This window comes from Ixodes scapularis, unplaced genomic scaffold (assembly GCF_016920785.2).
Source record: "Ixodes scapularis isolate PalLabHiFi unplaced genomic scaffold, ASM1692078v2 PGA_scaffold3__209_contigs__length_174095766, whole genome shotgun sequence".
Classification (NCBI taxonomy): Eukaryota; Metazoa; Arthropoda; class Arachnida; order Ixodida; family Ixodidae; genus Ixodes; species Ixodes scapularis.
Genome location: NW_024609868.1, coordinates 42,259,964 through 42,275,119, shown reverse-complemented (window position 1 = coordinate 42,275,119; position 15,156 = coordinate 42,259,964). Strand labels below are relative to the sequence as shown.

The 15,156-nt window shown below is 45.3% G+C and overlaps 1 protein-coding gene across 10 annotated transcripts in view; it reads right to left on the bottom strand.

Annotated features, from left to right (window-relative positions):
• Positions 1 to 1,777: 1,777 nt before the first annotated feature.
• The window catches only part of LOC8028448 (collagen alpha chain CG42342), a 420,040-nt gene continuing 406,661 nt past the window's right edge, over positions 1,778 to 15,156 (bottom strand). For 5 of the 10 annotated variants that reach the window (XM_040503852.2, XM_040503854.2, XM_040503855.2 and 2 more), the window contains 8 exons: positions 9,791 to 9,817; positions 9,624 to 9,677; positions 9,057 to 9,083; positions 8,652 to 8,687; positions 7,261 to 7,314; positions 5,899 to 5,988; positions 5,344 to 5,437; positions 1,778 to 4,596 (listed from right to left, as the gene is read on the bottom strand). In XM_040503852.2, the coding sequence (XP_040359786.1) occupies positions 5,393 to 5,437; positions 5,899 to 5,988; positions 7,261 to 7,314; positions 8,652 to 8,687; positions 9,057 to 9,083; positions 9,624 to 9,677; positions 9,791 to 9,817 (333 nt within the window). In that variant the 3' untranslated portion in view covers positions 1,778 to 4,596; positions 5,344 to 5,392. The remainder of the gene's footprint in view (positions 4,597 to 5,343; positions 5,438 to 5,898; positions 5,989 to 7,260; positions 7,315 to 8,651; positions 8,688 to 9,056; positions 9,084 to 9,623; positions 9,678 to 9,790; positions 9,818 to 15,156) is intronic. The other 5 variants (XM_040503858.2, XM_042292412.1, XM_040503856.2 and 2 more) reach the window with 1 other exon arrangement.

Genomic DNA, 15,156 nt, shown 5'->3' with positions numbered 1-15,156 from the left:
TAACGTGCGCTGGTTTCTGCGCTGTCATCGAGCTACCTGTTTGAAAGCAGACGCGGAAGGGGAGATCACTGCCCTGTCGCGTTGTATCAGTTGCACATGCGTAGACACACGAAGCGCTCCTGGCCTCTGCAGCGCTGCATTCTCTTAGAAGACTGACTTAGCGTCAATTTAAATAGGATGCAGCGCTGATTTTTAGATTAGTTCGCTCCGAGGTGAGAAGGAAAACCCGGCAATGAGAGGAGGAACAATGCCATAATGGAGGGTGGTTTTGATGGCACCTGTTCATGTTTCGTACCTGGATTCCGAACATGCGCAAAGAACACCACCGAAGCAATTGCTTGCTATCTAGACGGTTTATAGCTAAAGTGCTTTACCCGTTACAACAAGCTTTGAGCCAAACACAGCACCAACGTCGCTACTACCACCAGCACGCGATCTCAAGAAAATCGCGTGGCTGCGGTCAATTTTTCTTTTTACTCCATTTCAGCGCAACTTGGCGGAACGCGGAAGCTACGACCCACTTCAGCCAATCACAGCGACGTAGCGAGGCACGGACATGACGGCTTTCCGCGAGAGAAGTAGGCAGAGTCAAAGAGTAACCGCATTTGACTTACAAAAAAATCGAAATCTCGCAATGGACAGCTGCGTTTCGAAGACTGTGTTGCCCCTCACCATAGGGAGCTGTACGCGCGGACTGCGGAAAAATGTCACGTGACCACAGCACTCCTAAAATGGCCGCCCCCTTGAAAGCCTGCAGGAAGCACTCAGTAATCCGGTTTTTGGGTGCACAGAGTGAAAAGCCCACGGATATTCATCGCAGGGTGTTGAAGCAATATGGCAGTGCCTGTATGTCACTTAAACAGGTCTTCGGAGTGGAGAGTCAAGTCTGACCTCGCTTCGGTCGGGCTTACACTTAGACGACGCCGCACTCAATATCATAACTTGAACGGTTTGTACACGAAGACCGCCTTGTACTTATTGCTGAAGAATTTAACATTAGTCATGGCTAAGTGCACCCTACTACTTACAGCATTCTGCAGTCATGAAGTCCCCCCCCCCCCCCCCAATAACACGTGCGACGAGAAAAAAAAAATCAATTGAAAGTCTACGTTTTCAGAGCGTTCCGCATCCACCATACTGAAAGGACCTGGCACCGTTCTCGACGGAATGAGTTGAAAGCGGCGGTGCAACTCTGGCTTCCTGCGTTATCAGCAAAACGTTTTCTTTCGAGGCATCCACGCATTGATCAAGCGTTGTGCACGTATGTTGAACGCGGGCAGGCGGCACATTGTTTTTAACGCCGTCTTTATTATTATGCAAATAAAAACAATATGTATATTGCGTTTTTTATTTTATTTTTACTCTGCCTCGGACTATCTGACGTTACGTTATTGCCAGGTGCCTCACCCCGATGTTCTGAATGGCTCACGCCACACGCGAGCCGTTACTAATGGCCATAGGAGAAAAGCGCAACAGTGAGAGAAGGAAATCCGTGGAGCCATGGGGCTCTCTGCACGCGAGAATCGGCACAGATTCTTCCCAACTATTCGTTTCTCTATAAACTACAGAACAAAGAACAACCACAATCAGCGCTGCCCCTGATGTGGGTATGCTACTAAACTTAAGCTTCATCTGCACCATGAAATTCCGTCTTTTTTTTTTTTTTCTGTGCGTACGTATCAGAAGGGGCCATGATATAGAAGCACAAGGGATTCGATACTCGAGCAAAAAATCCACTCGGCCACCGTGGAATTAAAACAGCGAACGAAAACCGGTAAAGAGTAAAAAGCGTTGTTTTTATTATTACACTCTATAGGTACGTATGTGACAGCAAACAAATAATTTAGCTTCCAACAGTCGTGGCCACCTGAGTTCACACAAACACATTTAATAGACTCTATAAGGAGCGGGACCTCGACGCGTGCGCGTCGGCCCACCGAGACGGGATGACGGGCGTACAGACGTCTACGAGATACACGCCGCTTGCTGGCCATGACGTTATTCAAACAATGAGGAACTTGGGTCTCGCACTTCGACAGAAAAGTAAGTAATTCGCACCTCGGCACTCGAGAACCACGTCGGCGTGATATTCGCGGATTTGGCGTCTTTGTTTCGGCCCAAGTTCAACGAATCGAAAAAGTCGCGGGGAACTCGGTCGGTTGATAAACAGTGGCGAAACAAAAAATCGACGCGTGGGTTTTTCTACTCGAATAAATCCTGATGCCGGCATTTGGGGTAAAAAAAAAAGGAAATCTACGATTTTATAGTTGGATTGTTTTCTTAAGGGGCGAAATCGGTTGCGTCAACGGAGATTCTGACCAAGACAAACGGCTTGAAAAAGCAACAAAAATGTCTTCTGTTTGTTACTTTGAGAAGTTTGAGAACCCACAGGCAATCCGGCGTCGCCTCTGTCTATTGTTATAGGAACCTTATTTTTACAGGAAGACGATGTGCCACGTTCAGCTGAAAGATAATTTAGGAGGCATTTGCTTCAGAGTTCCTGCATAGCTGAACTGATAAAGACCACAAGCGAAATGGTGAGTTATCATCAAAGTGTTTTTCTGCTTAAAAGCGCTAGAAAAATCCTACCGTCTTTGGCGTAATTGCGCTGTCGAATGTTCGACCATTTATTCTTCTGCAAAGGTATCTTGAGCACGTGCCGAACGTTGTTTCGTGGCGACCACTCGACCACTGCGGTTTCGAGGACTAGAGGCCATGGAGAATGTTGGCGTCGACATTCACTCGTCAATTGGCCTCTTTCTACTGTTGGTAGGCTTTTTATAAAAAGCCTATCAACAGCAGATGTTAAGTTGTTGGTACCGAGAATGCCCCACGTTCAGTTTTTGCTTCTATGACCTCAGTTCTCAGTTTTTGTTGACCGCAGGCTTTGCAGATGACTGAAAGCCAGCGAATACCAGGTTAGGTTTATCCGCACCATGCTGGCGTTGATCGAGAACCAGTTGTGACGATAACATACAGAAATAAAAGGTGGCAACTGAGATGCCAATGCGGCTATACCTACCGTGGCACGCCATTCAATACTCTGGTAGTACTGTCCCAAGTACTGAGTTGTTCTCCTTTTGAGACCGGTTGAGCGGTGCCCGCCTCGTCTGAAAAATGGGGCACGCCCGCCTTGTTTTTTACGCACATCCGGTCGTATATTGAACTTTCTGAGATAATTTTCAAGCTCGGACATAAAGTGTCTAGCTGGAGACCGCGTGAGAACCCTTGCACCACTTCCATTATTGCGAGGAATATGAGCCTTATGTCCTTTGATTACACTTTATAATCCAACACCGCACGTTGCCAAACGGGCATTTCCTGATTTGTGCCTTGATTATTGCCGTCATTTATAATTCCTTTAGTTGACGCGTGTGCTAGAGCCAAATCCGGATATCACGGGGACATGATTCTTTGCTGTGGGACAACAGATGCGATATGATTTACATGGGAGGGATGGAGGGCGTCTCATTAAATGTGTTTGTCATTACAAACGTACACAAGACTACCTCGTTCATTCTCTCTTTCTCTCCTACTCTTTCTCTCTCCAACACACTGAGAGATGATGAGTTTCGGGGGCGGTGAGGTGATGACATATACAATGATCTCTCCACAAAGGAAAAAAAAATGCAGTAAGGCGAAAATTTCTGTCCGCGCTAACCCGACATCAGATACGACACGCTTTCTGTATCTGTAGACCCTTTCGTTTAAGAACACACAAAATTAACAGATCAAGATAAACTCGGTTCGTGAAAAATTTTGTTGAAAATATTATAAAGGACGACCATTACACACCCCATCGTGGAAACGCGCACACTGCATGAGCGAATACTCATCACTGCCACAAAGCTTTCGTGATTAAACAAAAGATAATGCATGTTCCGTTCAATTCATGTACAATGAGCTTGACGTTGTTATCGTCTAGCACACAGTTATTGCAGTTTAATTAAGGAAAGAACTGATGTATTTCTACCAGTTGGAATACTTCAGTCGGAAAAGTTTGAACTAGCTCTGATACTGGGATGTGCGATTTGGTTTCAACGCACATTAAGAATCTTTCCACTTCTGATTGCTAGATTGTTTATGAAAAATGAGGCAGTGTAATCTAATTCGATCCCGTGTACACGCAACACATACAGCTTTTCACAACGCCACGATAAAACTTTGTCGACGTTGCGGCGGCTCGCGCATCAACGTATACGACACTCGGTTTTTTATTCACGCAGAGAGGTCCAAAGTGACACTTCTGAAAGCTTTGAAACCTCGCTTCTGTTACAAAAGAAGTGTGGCGCCACGGATGTGTGGGCATTTTCACAACCTCGTGGTTGGCGATTGCTTTTTTTTTTTCTTTTTTTTCACACGTGTATCCATTACTGAGGAAGGGTCTACGACGTTTATCGGGGAAAAAAAATCACATCAGTCCTTCCTTTACGCGGCGACATTTCTTGTGTTCCTTGGGACGCTGTTATGGGGCCGCTCGCACTGAACGATCAAAGTAGAGGAACCCGTAAAGTGAAACTCGTCATGTCCATGGCCGGATGCTGTCGACATCGAGATCTCCACACTTGTGCCGCCTCCAGTGTCCCGTCGCGACACCTGTCGGAGGACAGAGAAGGCGAGTGTCGTGTCAACAGCTTCTGAGGTGTCCCGCACGCTAACTGCATAATGCACTCCTTACAGCACCAACGAAAGATTGCCCAGCAAAAGCAGGCTTGTCCGATCAGATATAGTTTTAAAATATTGAAAGCCAATGAGGATTACTAAGACAAATTACTAAGACAAGGAATTAGACGGTACCCTGTAAAGGGCGGTTCTCTGTGTTTCCAGAAGACACACACATATGCACAGGAAAACATACGCAGCGTGTTCCAAAACGGCAGGAGGTTAATCGAAGCCCTCATCAAAATAGAAGCTGCGCATTGGCAACGCGCTCAAAATGTCTTAGACAAAGTTCAGGTCATCGATTGATAACGATTTATTAACAAAAGAGGGTTGCTCTATTTATGGGAGGCAGACACGCGGATCTGACACAAACGATTAACGTAAATTATGCTTCCTCTTAGCACACACTGACAGTGGCCACATGAGAAAGTTTGAGGACACCGTCTTCTGAACGTTGAGTAATACATGCCCAGGACATTGGTAAGAAGCCATTTGAGTTCATCTGTTGACTCAGAATGTGCCCAGTAATGTCTTCTTACCCAACGACGGTTCCATCCATTGTCCATTAAACAATCTCCCATAACGTTGATATTGAACAAATTACGAATTTGATGCCGACTCCGCAGCATATGATGAAAGGACAAGCTAAGGCACAGACTTCTTTGGTGGCACACTGCTTACGCGGCTGGTGTTGCGAGATGTCGTTCTCTGGTCCTCGATGGGTGGTATCTTAAGAATCGGTCGGCGTCTCTGGCTCTCCTGGAGGGATGGGACCCTGCCAAGAAAACGGAACAGCGCACACAAAGCGTCAAAAGTTAGAGGGTTGATAACTCGATGCAATACTAGCAAACTGGCGTGCTAACGCTAATTATCGCGAAAAAAGTTGTTATCAAGGGGCAAGTTTGAGCTTGAAGCTCTAAATGATCATGTTCAGATACTACGGCTTTGGAACTGTAGCTTTTGAGTGCAGTAGTTGTTCGAAATATAACGGATTTAATTTATTGTTACGTTGCATTTTCAGCAACTATACGTTATTGTTCGAAAACGACAGAATGTAAAGTTATGCCTTTATGCTTTTTTTTTTTTTTTCGTTTAACCGATTACCGCTACATCGACTAGTATAGCGTATCGAAGCCGGGCGAGAAATGCTATGGTATTTTAAAGCCAAAGTGTTCATATTGCATTACCATCCAGGAATGAAACAAGATCAGGCAGGACAGAACGTTTTGGTCTTACAGCTAACGTGTTGGGCGGTTTCCAGCCACAGCCTGGCAGAGGCAACCCGTCGGGACCTAGAGGACACGGGGCGTCTAGTCCGGGGACACCCTGTCGGAAAGAAGGGCGCTCTCGGGCCTGCTTCCGGGAAAACAGTGACGTGCACCCGTGCAGATATACGGGGCGGCCCCGATGGAGCGTTGGCCCTTTGTATAAATAGAGTATTCATCGATTTCTTAACGCGTCGTGCTAACATTTACTACACAGGTGACCGTAGGGAATATACTTGAAAGTACTAAAATGTAAGCTCACCTAAGTTAAGAGAAACGAAAGAATTTTTTTTTCCCCCTTTGGATGAAGGTTTAGCTAAGTCTTGTTGTTACAAAGCCGTCCATCAGAATTGCGGTTCACTCTGTCATTTTCTATGATAGAAGAACATGTGGAAAGAAAAGCGAATAAAATTGAATTACAGTTATCACCTCCAAAATAGACGCCACAGTGACCCACGATGTCGTTTAATGGTTTCACGCAAGCTAAGCGTGACCCGTAGCATGTTTGTTTTTCTTTTTTTGGTCAGGAGAACTAGTCTTTGTAATTTTTCGCTAAAAAAAAAACAACAACAACAACATCCGCCATTCGGCGACACCTCATTGTTCAATTATATGGCAATTAAGAAACACATTTATACGGTCTCTTCAAAGGGTCAAGGCGCCATCGGGGCCACTCTGTAGCTCATGGCTCCATTTCAAGAGGGGCCCGTCCTTCTTTCAGGAGCCGAACCTAGAGTCAGCAAAAGTCGAAGAATACGGACAAAGTGTTCTAAGAATGGAGTACTCAATGAAACGTTGAAAAACGCCTAATACCTGCCGTTAACTCGGTGACCTTTAGCTGAGAACTTGAGACCAGAAATACTTTGCACCGCTCTGAGAGAGGTCAATTTAAGACTTATGTGAATGTGAGCACACAAACGATATGAGCGTGAACAGACCACCAGTCCTCTGTGCGACACCAGTTGACATTTCAAATCTAGGCCACGATGTTTATCTCTGGGTCAAATACAAGAAACAGCGCACATTTTGGGTCCTAAAATCGTGATTCAAGGCACAATCGATTTTCTTATTGTCACTTACATTAGTAAAAGACACCCGAAACTGAGTATGATTATATCGCAGTTTAAATACCGATAAAAAAAATTTGATTTAACGTACATCGCTCATGGCAGTTTGAAAACAAAAATGTAATCGAACGTATGACACGTTAATCTGCTTCTTTTATTTTCTGGCTGGCGGCAATGTTTTCGAAAACTTTGTTTACTGGAATATAGTATGTGGCCCAGGGCCTCGATAGCTTAATATTCATAAGCGAAAATATATTTACTGTCACCTGATCGCCTTTGTCTCCTTTGTCACCTTTCTTGCCGCGTTTCCCCCTGGGTCCCTGGAACAGACGTCACACAATTGCTGCGCCCTGAGTAATTCATTCGTTTACAACACGTTCTCGCTAAAATTTGTTCTATATGAATGCTCGGACAGTTGATATTACAAATGTCAGGACTGTGCGCAGCTCTGGGAACAGAGATTGAAAAGTAATTTTCGTCGGTGTGCAAAACATTTCTTTCCACAAAAATAAAAATATTTTTTTTTTATTGCACTTAATTGTAGCACAAGAAAAATATCTGTAAGTGGTCAGTTTGTGAGGACTCATAAATACAAATTTCCTGTTCAAAAACAAACAAACAAAAAACTGCCCAGCAACGGATTGTTTTGTCGCTGCCTTCAGTGCTTTTTTATTGCAACCTTTATTCATTTATTTCCTATAAACTAGTAGTGTAAGTACCAGGTACAAGAAGCGTGTCACGTAAATGTTTCCTACATAAATAAATAAATAATTTAAATACCTCTTAATATGATGGATAAACTTAGAAGACATAATGCGAAACGTGTTTTGAGCTGCACTGAGTTCATTTGTGATTTTTCGTGAGTTTGGGAGCCACTCACTTTGGCGGGTGCCCACCAAATTTAGTGGCCATGTGTCGGGGTTTCGTGATGTTATTTCGGCACGTTATGTTAATCTCGCGGATACCATTCCTATAACGTATTGTTTTAAAGGGTCGACAAACAACGATCAATGGCAAAAAAAAGAAAAGAAAAGACGGTCACCCGAAAATTTTGTTTGGGTTAATTTTTTCAGAACAAGAGCTTTTTTTTTTTTTTTTTTTTTTTTAATAAACTAATTAACGTGCTTGATTCTGGGTCGTCAGTCTTGATCATAATTATCCTTATAACGTCTTTGTTTCTGTCCCATTAAGTAACCTATAATGTGACAAGAATTAAGCAAATCCAAACCATAAAAAAAAAGATCACGCCATCTATACATTTTTAAAGATATGCATACAGTGCAGATGAAACGTACAAGCGTCAGACTTGAAGACGCTAAATTATATAAAAAAAAAAACAATTATCGTTTAAAAGCTAACAAAAACAAAACAAAAAAACATAACGGCAGACGTTTGTGGCGACGAAGCTAGCAAGACCCCTTTGCCCAGTATAATCAAATTTCCCCGCAAGCCAAGGGTAGCAGATAGTCCCAACAAACGATGCCGGATCAATGCGAACCCGACGCGAGAACGCCTCGTTTATTAGCGTATACCCATACGCGTAAGTCCAAAAGTGCGGTTCCCCAAGACGTGCCTCCGGAACCCCCGGGACCGCAAGGACCATAAGCAGGGCTTGGGGAATCGGGTTGGATGGAACCTTGAGGGGGATAGCACTTACCAGTATCCCCGTCTCTCCTCGATCTCCCTTGGGTCCCTAGAACGGGAGAAAAGAAAAAAAAAGGAGAAAAACAAAACGATGCAAGAAGACGGTGCATTAGGCATAGCGTCGACGACTCCGGTAAGAGCACCAGGACCGCGCCGAAGACAGCACGTACCCTCCGGGATTTCCAAGAAATCAACGCACACAGTCACGCACGCACACCGAACACAAAGGCGACACTTTGCACGGCAGCAGCAAGCAGCTCTAGCATGCGCGGCTAGGGACACACGGGGATGGAAAGCGGGCATAGGGAAGAGAGAGGATACGGCGGAGGAGGAAGAGGTTAGCCCATGGGGACAGTGTCCTTAGGGACACGCTACAAGAGAAGTAGAGAGAGGGAGAGAAGCGGCGCTTCATAATTACCGGTAACCCGGGGATGCCGTCGGTGCCCTGATAAGTGGTAGGTGAGAAAACGGGAGTGGGGAAAAAGGGAGGAAAGGGTTACTCTTTGTTTCAACAGACTCACGTCAGTGGTTGAACTAACCACCGCGTATCGGTGCCTAGGGAGGCACGACCGACGCTTTGCCAGCAGTATGACACTGCGGGAAATTGGGGACTTTGGTTACGAAGCAAGCTGTTAGTGCAAGAAACAGTGCTGGACTGTCTGTATTCCCTACGCATGATGAATCTCGGCCCATCTGCTCTACCCGTCGTCCGTCGTTTGATCACGCAAAGAAATAAAAAAAATGAACGAAAGTCGTTTCTTTGTTTGTTGTCATGTTGCAAGTTCGACACAGAACACTTGAGGAAAAAACAAACAAACAAACTAGATAGCACGAATTACGCGCGCGGAAAAAAAAGACGAATCGAACGAGTTGCATAAAAAAAAGAAAAGAAAAACTAAGGTGGGTAAGGTCAGAAACACTAGGCGCTCCTAGTCTGCCTTTTTCTTGACTGTGAACCGTCAACCTCAAAATGTCCTTTACTTACGGGAAGGCCGGGCTCTCCTTTTTCCCCTATGTTACCTTGAGTACCACGCTCTCCCTGCGGACAACACAATAAACTCATCGTAAGAAAACATCACGTGGCACGTCGCGAAGAAAGAGCTTTATGACACGGCTGTGGCGAAGAGCGGGGAAGCTGTGTGGCCAAGTCACCTTCATCCCGTCCAGTCCTGGAGGTCCCTATAGACAGAAAAGAAGACGTGGACATCACTGACACCTGTGCAAATCCACCGGGCAAAGAAAAGAGGGCAACAGCGGGATAAAAAATAATAACGAAACAAAATTGAAAAAAAAAAGAATCTGGGTTGGGGTGCTTAGCGAGGCGAGCCGGGGGTCAACCATACCACAAGCAATCACACCATGCACCTCGGCAGCAAGCGTGTGAGAACGTTACATGTGCTCCCATCACCAGTGAGTTTTGTGTCCGCGCACCCTCGGGCCCTGCAAAGACGCGTTGCTCGCAACAAACAATGGATTAGTGTCAGGGTAGCGAGGGAATGTCGTAAAGGACCCGGGATCGGCCTAGGGCTCGTTACAAGAAAACTGTACAGGTCTGGAAGTATCCTTATGATACTCGGGCGACTTGAACGGCCACAGACAATTCGTCAAGGAGCTTTTACAGTGTCGTGGAGCTTGGCCTGCCGTGTCAAGCTTCTCCTGTAGAGACCCTTTCTAGCCTGTTCTCGGCACAAAAATACAGCTGTGACATTTAAAGAGTCTATATTTACTACTTTTAATGACACTTGTTCGACGAAGAAAGGAAACCACTTTAGCAGTGGCGTAGCCAGGGGAGGGGCTTATGGGGCTTCAGCCCTCCCCTGAAATTCAGCGCCCTCTTCCCCCCCCCTTCCCCGAAAAATTTTCCTGGCTACGCCACTACACTTTAGGGAATAGGTGCTTCCTTACTTCAGCCCTCTTGCAAGCGGCAAATTCACGGATGTATTTCGGCATCATATCGGAAGATAGAAGGGTGATACTTTTTAACAGGAATGATGGTTAGCTTAGCTCCACGTCATTATATGCAAATTGGTTTGTCTATCATTATAGAAGAAGAAGCACACGTGATAAGGTTTAATGCTCTGCCTTGCATTTATTTTGAATCAAATTGACTTTCTTCATTTTCTTTTCCTCCTTTCCTATTGTTCATTAAGTTTTTAAGTTTGTATTTCCTTTTTCATATCGGTAAATCTAAATTTTAAACTTCGTTTCTTTTCTGCAGTGAAATGCCAGCTGCAAGTCTACTCGTTTCTGGCTTTCGTGGTGTTTATATTCTTAATGTCTAATGAACGCAGTATAAAAACGTATTTCTTTCTTTTTCCTGAATGATGCGTACCAAATATCTCCTACCTTCTGAATCAGTGTATTACAGTATGCTCCAAGAGCCAGCCTATGTATGCAACATATGGTGTTCCCTTTTTAACTTCGCATAAACATCCAGTTTCACGCATAGGACTGCATGCATAAAAGGAAAAGCAGACACCATTACCTCTTTGCAAATTTTATGCACTAATTTATACCCTTTGTAATTCCACGTTGACATGTGGCCTATAACAGCTGCGTCTCAGTTGCCTCCAGCATTTTCGTATTTCTTCTGCATCCTCACTATTTCGTACCGTAGGTACCTACAGTACTTATCCACCCTCTCAAGCGTGGCTGTTGTGAGCTGTTGTCCCCGCTGTAGCTAAAGAAACAACCGATAATCTAGGCGTGCGAGATTTACACAGAAGGAAGGCGCGACCCTAACAACGCGCACGGGTTAGTGCGCCTGGAAGGAGGGCTTTTCCTAAAGCTCAGGCGCGCTGCGCGAAGCAGCGAAGCGGGAAGCCCATGCACACAAGATTTCTCCACTTTCATGCTCTACTCAGGGTTCCGCGTTTTCGATACTATATATATAAAGACGCCCAAAGTTGGTTTATTAAATATTTTTCTGGTGTTTCCCAAAAAGCAAAAAAAAAAAAAAAGTTTTAAATAATATAAGTACCGATCATTCGGAGTTCACTTTTGTTACTCAGCAGGGACCGCGGCAACGTTTCCAAAAGAAGCCCAGGCAAACACGTCGCAAAGCAGAGAGGGTGCTGATCTATAAGTTGTTCTTGCTAAATGACATTTTGATACGGTCAGTCTAAATAGATGTTTAATAGATGTGCGAGGCTCACACATCTATAGGGTGTCCCAAGCGGACCTTCCGATGAAAACGAGCCAAAGAATATCGGCGCCTGCGCAAAAAACAATTCAGACTTTCACCGAATGTGTACTGAGCAGGTCAATTACACGCTATGAAATTTCAAGGCGCAGTTTTCTTCCTGTAAAAAAATGAGAGCAAAGAAACTTGTCAAAGTCATGGTTGGTCACGTTGGCAAACGACCGAGTTAGCGACGCTATTTACTTGTGGCGCCATCTCCGGATAGGGGCATAGCGCAGGCGACGCACTTTGTTGTATGTTAGCTGTGCCTCTCGGGAGATGGCGCCACAAGTAAATTCTTGGGTATTTCCACCTAAAGACACTGGATCCCAGGATCTAGTGACTTTAGTTCCACCCACATGCCACAGCTTCATGATGACAAAAGCGGTGCTGTGGTCAGGATACCGGTGCATTTCTGCTCGAAGGTGCGTGGCGTGAAGTGTCTCCTCGGTATTCGTTGTGCCATGGCTGTGCAGTGAAGTGTTGTGCGCGAGCGCACAGCGCACGAGAGCGTCTTCTACTCCACGTGGTCATGCAGGACGCCCTTCTGCGCCGAGCCTCCTCGAGTGGAACTCCATTAGTTAACACGCCCATTAGTTAACATGCACGTCGCATCGCGTTAAACCCGACCGAGGTGCCCTCAATATGACGGAGGCTTATTGCGGAGAAGGCGCCGTGTAACCGAGCTTTCGGTTGCACGTCAAAAGATCCCCAAGTGGTCGAAATTAATCCTCAGTCCTCCGCTGGGGCGTGCCAGATGCCCGTCGTAGGTTTGGCACGTAAAACCCCCAAATTTGACTTTTTTTTTGGCATCGCGTTAAGCCGGGGTCTCACTGCTCATTCATCATACAAAAGAGAGTCTTCAAACACGAGTGACTGCAATATCCATGGTTCGAATGCTGCGTGATAAGTTTCTCCTTGAACACAATGCCATGCTGCATTCGAAGCACAGATGTCGCGGTGACTCGCGTTCGGATTTGTATGCAGACTGTCTTTTGTATGATGTATAGGGGCTATTCACTGGACGTCATATTTGAAGGCGATGTTGAGAGCGCATGCTCAGAACGAGTTCACATCAATAGCCTGCTAAGACCGGCAATCTTGATGGTGCGAAATGCACGTTGCAAAAGAACTGCGGAACATCGCCATCAGTGCGCGCTCAGCAGTCGCGCACACAGATATGGCCGACAGTGAATACTTCCTAAAGACGGCTTTCGTCTTCTTTCGTTCTCAGTCACGTGAGTTCCATATCTGGTATGCGGGACGAAAAAAGAAGACATTTAAACTTGGCATATGCGAGAAAATATAAGTGAGGCAAAACAAGAATGTGTGACAATCACGCGTTTTAGTGAACACCTTCCACCGGCGTGGAGAGATCAAAGCGATGTTTGAACGGATACTAGAAGTGGCGACATTCAAGATGGCTGCGCCCTTGTGGAAAAGGTGTATAAGCAGTATGACCCCAGCTTATCGCTTGTGTTCTTTCTCGCTCAGTATTCAACATCACTTGCCTGCTACAATAGATCGATCTTGCCAAGCGTTCGGCGCATGCGTGACGCCGCCATACCTTTAGTTCACGGAGGCAGACGGCCGTGAATGCGAGGGCTCGTGCGTCTCGTGCTCCACACGAACAAAGTTTCAGCAAGGTTGTGGTGTAGCGTGTGCAGAAATACTAAAAGTTCCCTCGATGCATTGCGGCAGTGGTGGCGCAGTCCAACTGGTTGGTGAGATCTGTCTATTGGTGGGGCCCTATCGTTTATAAATGAAGATCCATAGAGCTATTACAATAAACGCTAGAGGCTCAGCTGGCGCTAGTGTCTACGGGACTTCGTGTTGCAAACTGAAGCAGACGGCAAACAGTCTAATTTTCCAGTCTTCCTGTGTATTCCTATCGGAAAACGTACGTGATATTTTTCTCTTCGCCAGGGAATAATAGAAATCAGCAGAGTTTCTTTACTCGTAACGGGTACTATGTAGCTTTATTCACATTATACAAGTGTAATTTATTTAGGAAATGTTTTATTTTATTACTGAGCGACGTTTAAGTTAGCAAAAATTGGGGCCCAGGTCTATGTTGAAAAGCGTGATATGTCAGTACAAGCTATCGATTCAAGCAAAAACATGAAAGACGTTTACAATTCTCTGTAACGCCGAACTGGAGCGCAGCAGTTGAAGAGGAGGGAAGGGTACTGAGGGATTGATATGCGCTTCCTTTCCCGCTAAATTTAGCGGGAATATTGCCAATAATAGATGCGTAGACATCACGTGACGTCACGTATGACGTCACACGTCACGTGTTTCTTACAAGACGTCACACGTGTCGTCAGGAGGGTAACCCTCACGGGAGTTACTCCCACGGGGGTAACCCCGAGGGTGAAGGTAACCCTCAACGGTAGCCCTCACGGAGGTTACTCTCACAGGGGTGACCCTCACCGTCGTGACGTCATGTGTGACGTCACACGTCCCATAATGAAACGCGTGGTTACGCCGACGTTGACGCCGCGCAACCCGCAAACGGGCGCCTAAGAGCTGCACTCTAAAAGAACAAATAAAAAGTGTGTAAGGTTTATTCAAGCTGTAATAGCATTCAGATGACGGAAACGCGGTTTGTTACTAATCCAGTATGTGTTCTTCGTTCCATAAGTCCATGCTTCGTTCTTGTTGTCGGTTTTGATTGTTTGATTTGGCATATATTAGCATCCTTTTGGTGTTTTGTCAAGCTGATTCACTCTGTGTGCTCCACAGCATTGACTACAATAGCAGTCTGCAACGTCAACACGTATTATACATGTGCATCGGGCTATTTTAGCGCAGTGTCCAACGCCATGAAATTCAAAGAAAAATGTTCTGACACATACGTTTGTGCATCCGATTGTAAAACGTTCCAAACGTTTTATTCTGTCACAACACTAAGCAATACTCGCTCTTATAATCGAGCGCGAAGTGCGTTTTCCTATAGGAATACATTACTGGATGTCAAATTTAGAATGTTTGCTGTCTGCTTCAATGTGCAACAGCACACTAGCGCCACCTGAACCTCTAGCGTTTGATGTAATAACTCTACGTGAAGAGCAAAAAGTATACCGGCTGCTTCGCACCTCACTGGGAGAGAGGCTATAAATCCGCGAGGAAAGGATTGAAAGTGTTAATATTTTCTGTTCCCACAGGTCCTAATCTTTTTAGAAATGATCACCCTTTGACCGTAGGACAAAGAACCTCTGCATCCATTGGTTGTTTGAGAACTACATATAGAAGAAAAAATGCATAAAAATGCAGTGAAAACCACAATGCGTGCGTAATGGCGCAGAGCTAATTTTAAGTTATTATTTCATATTCA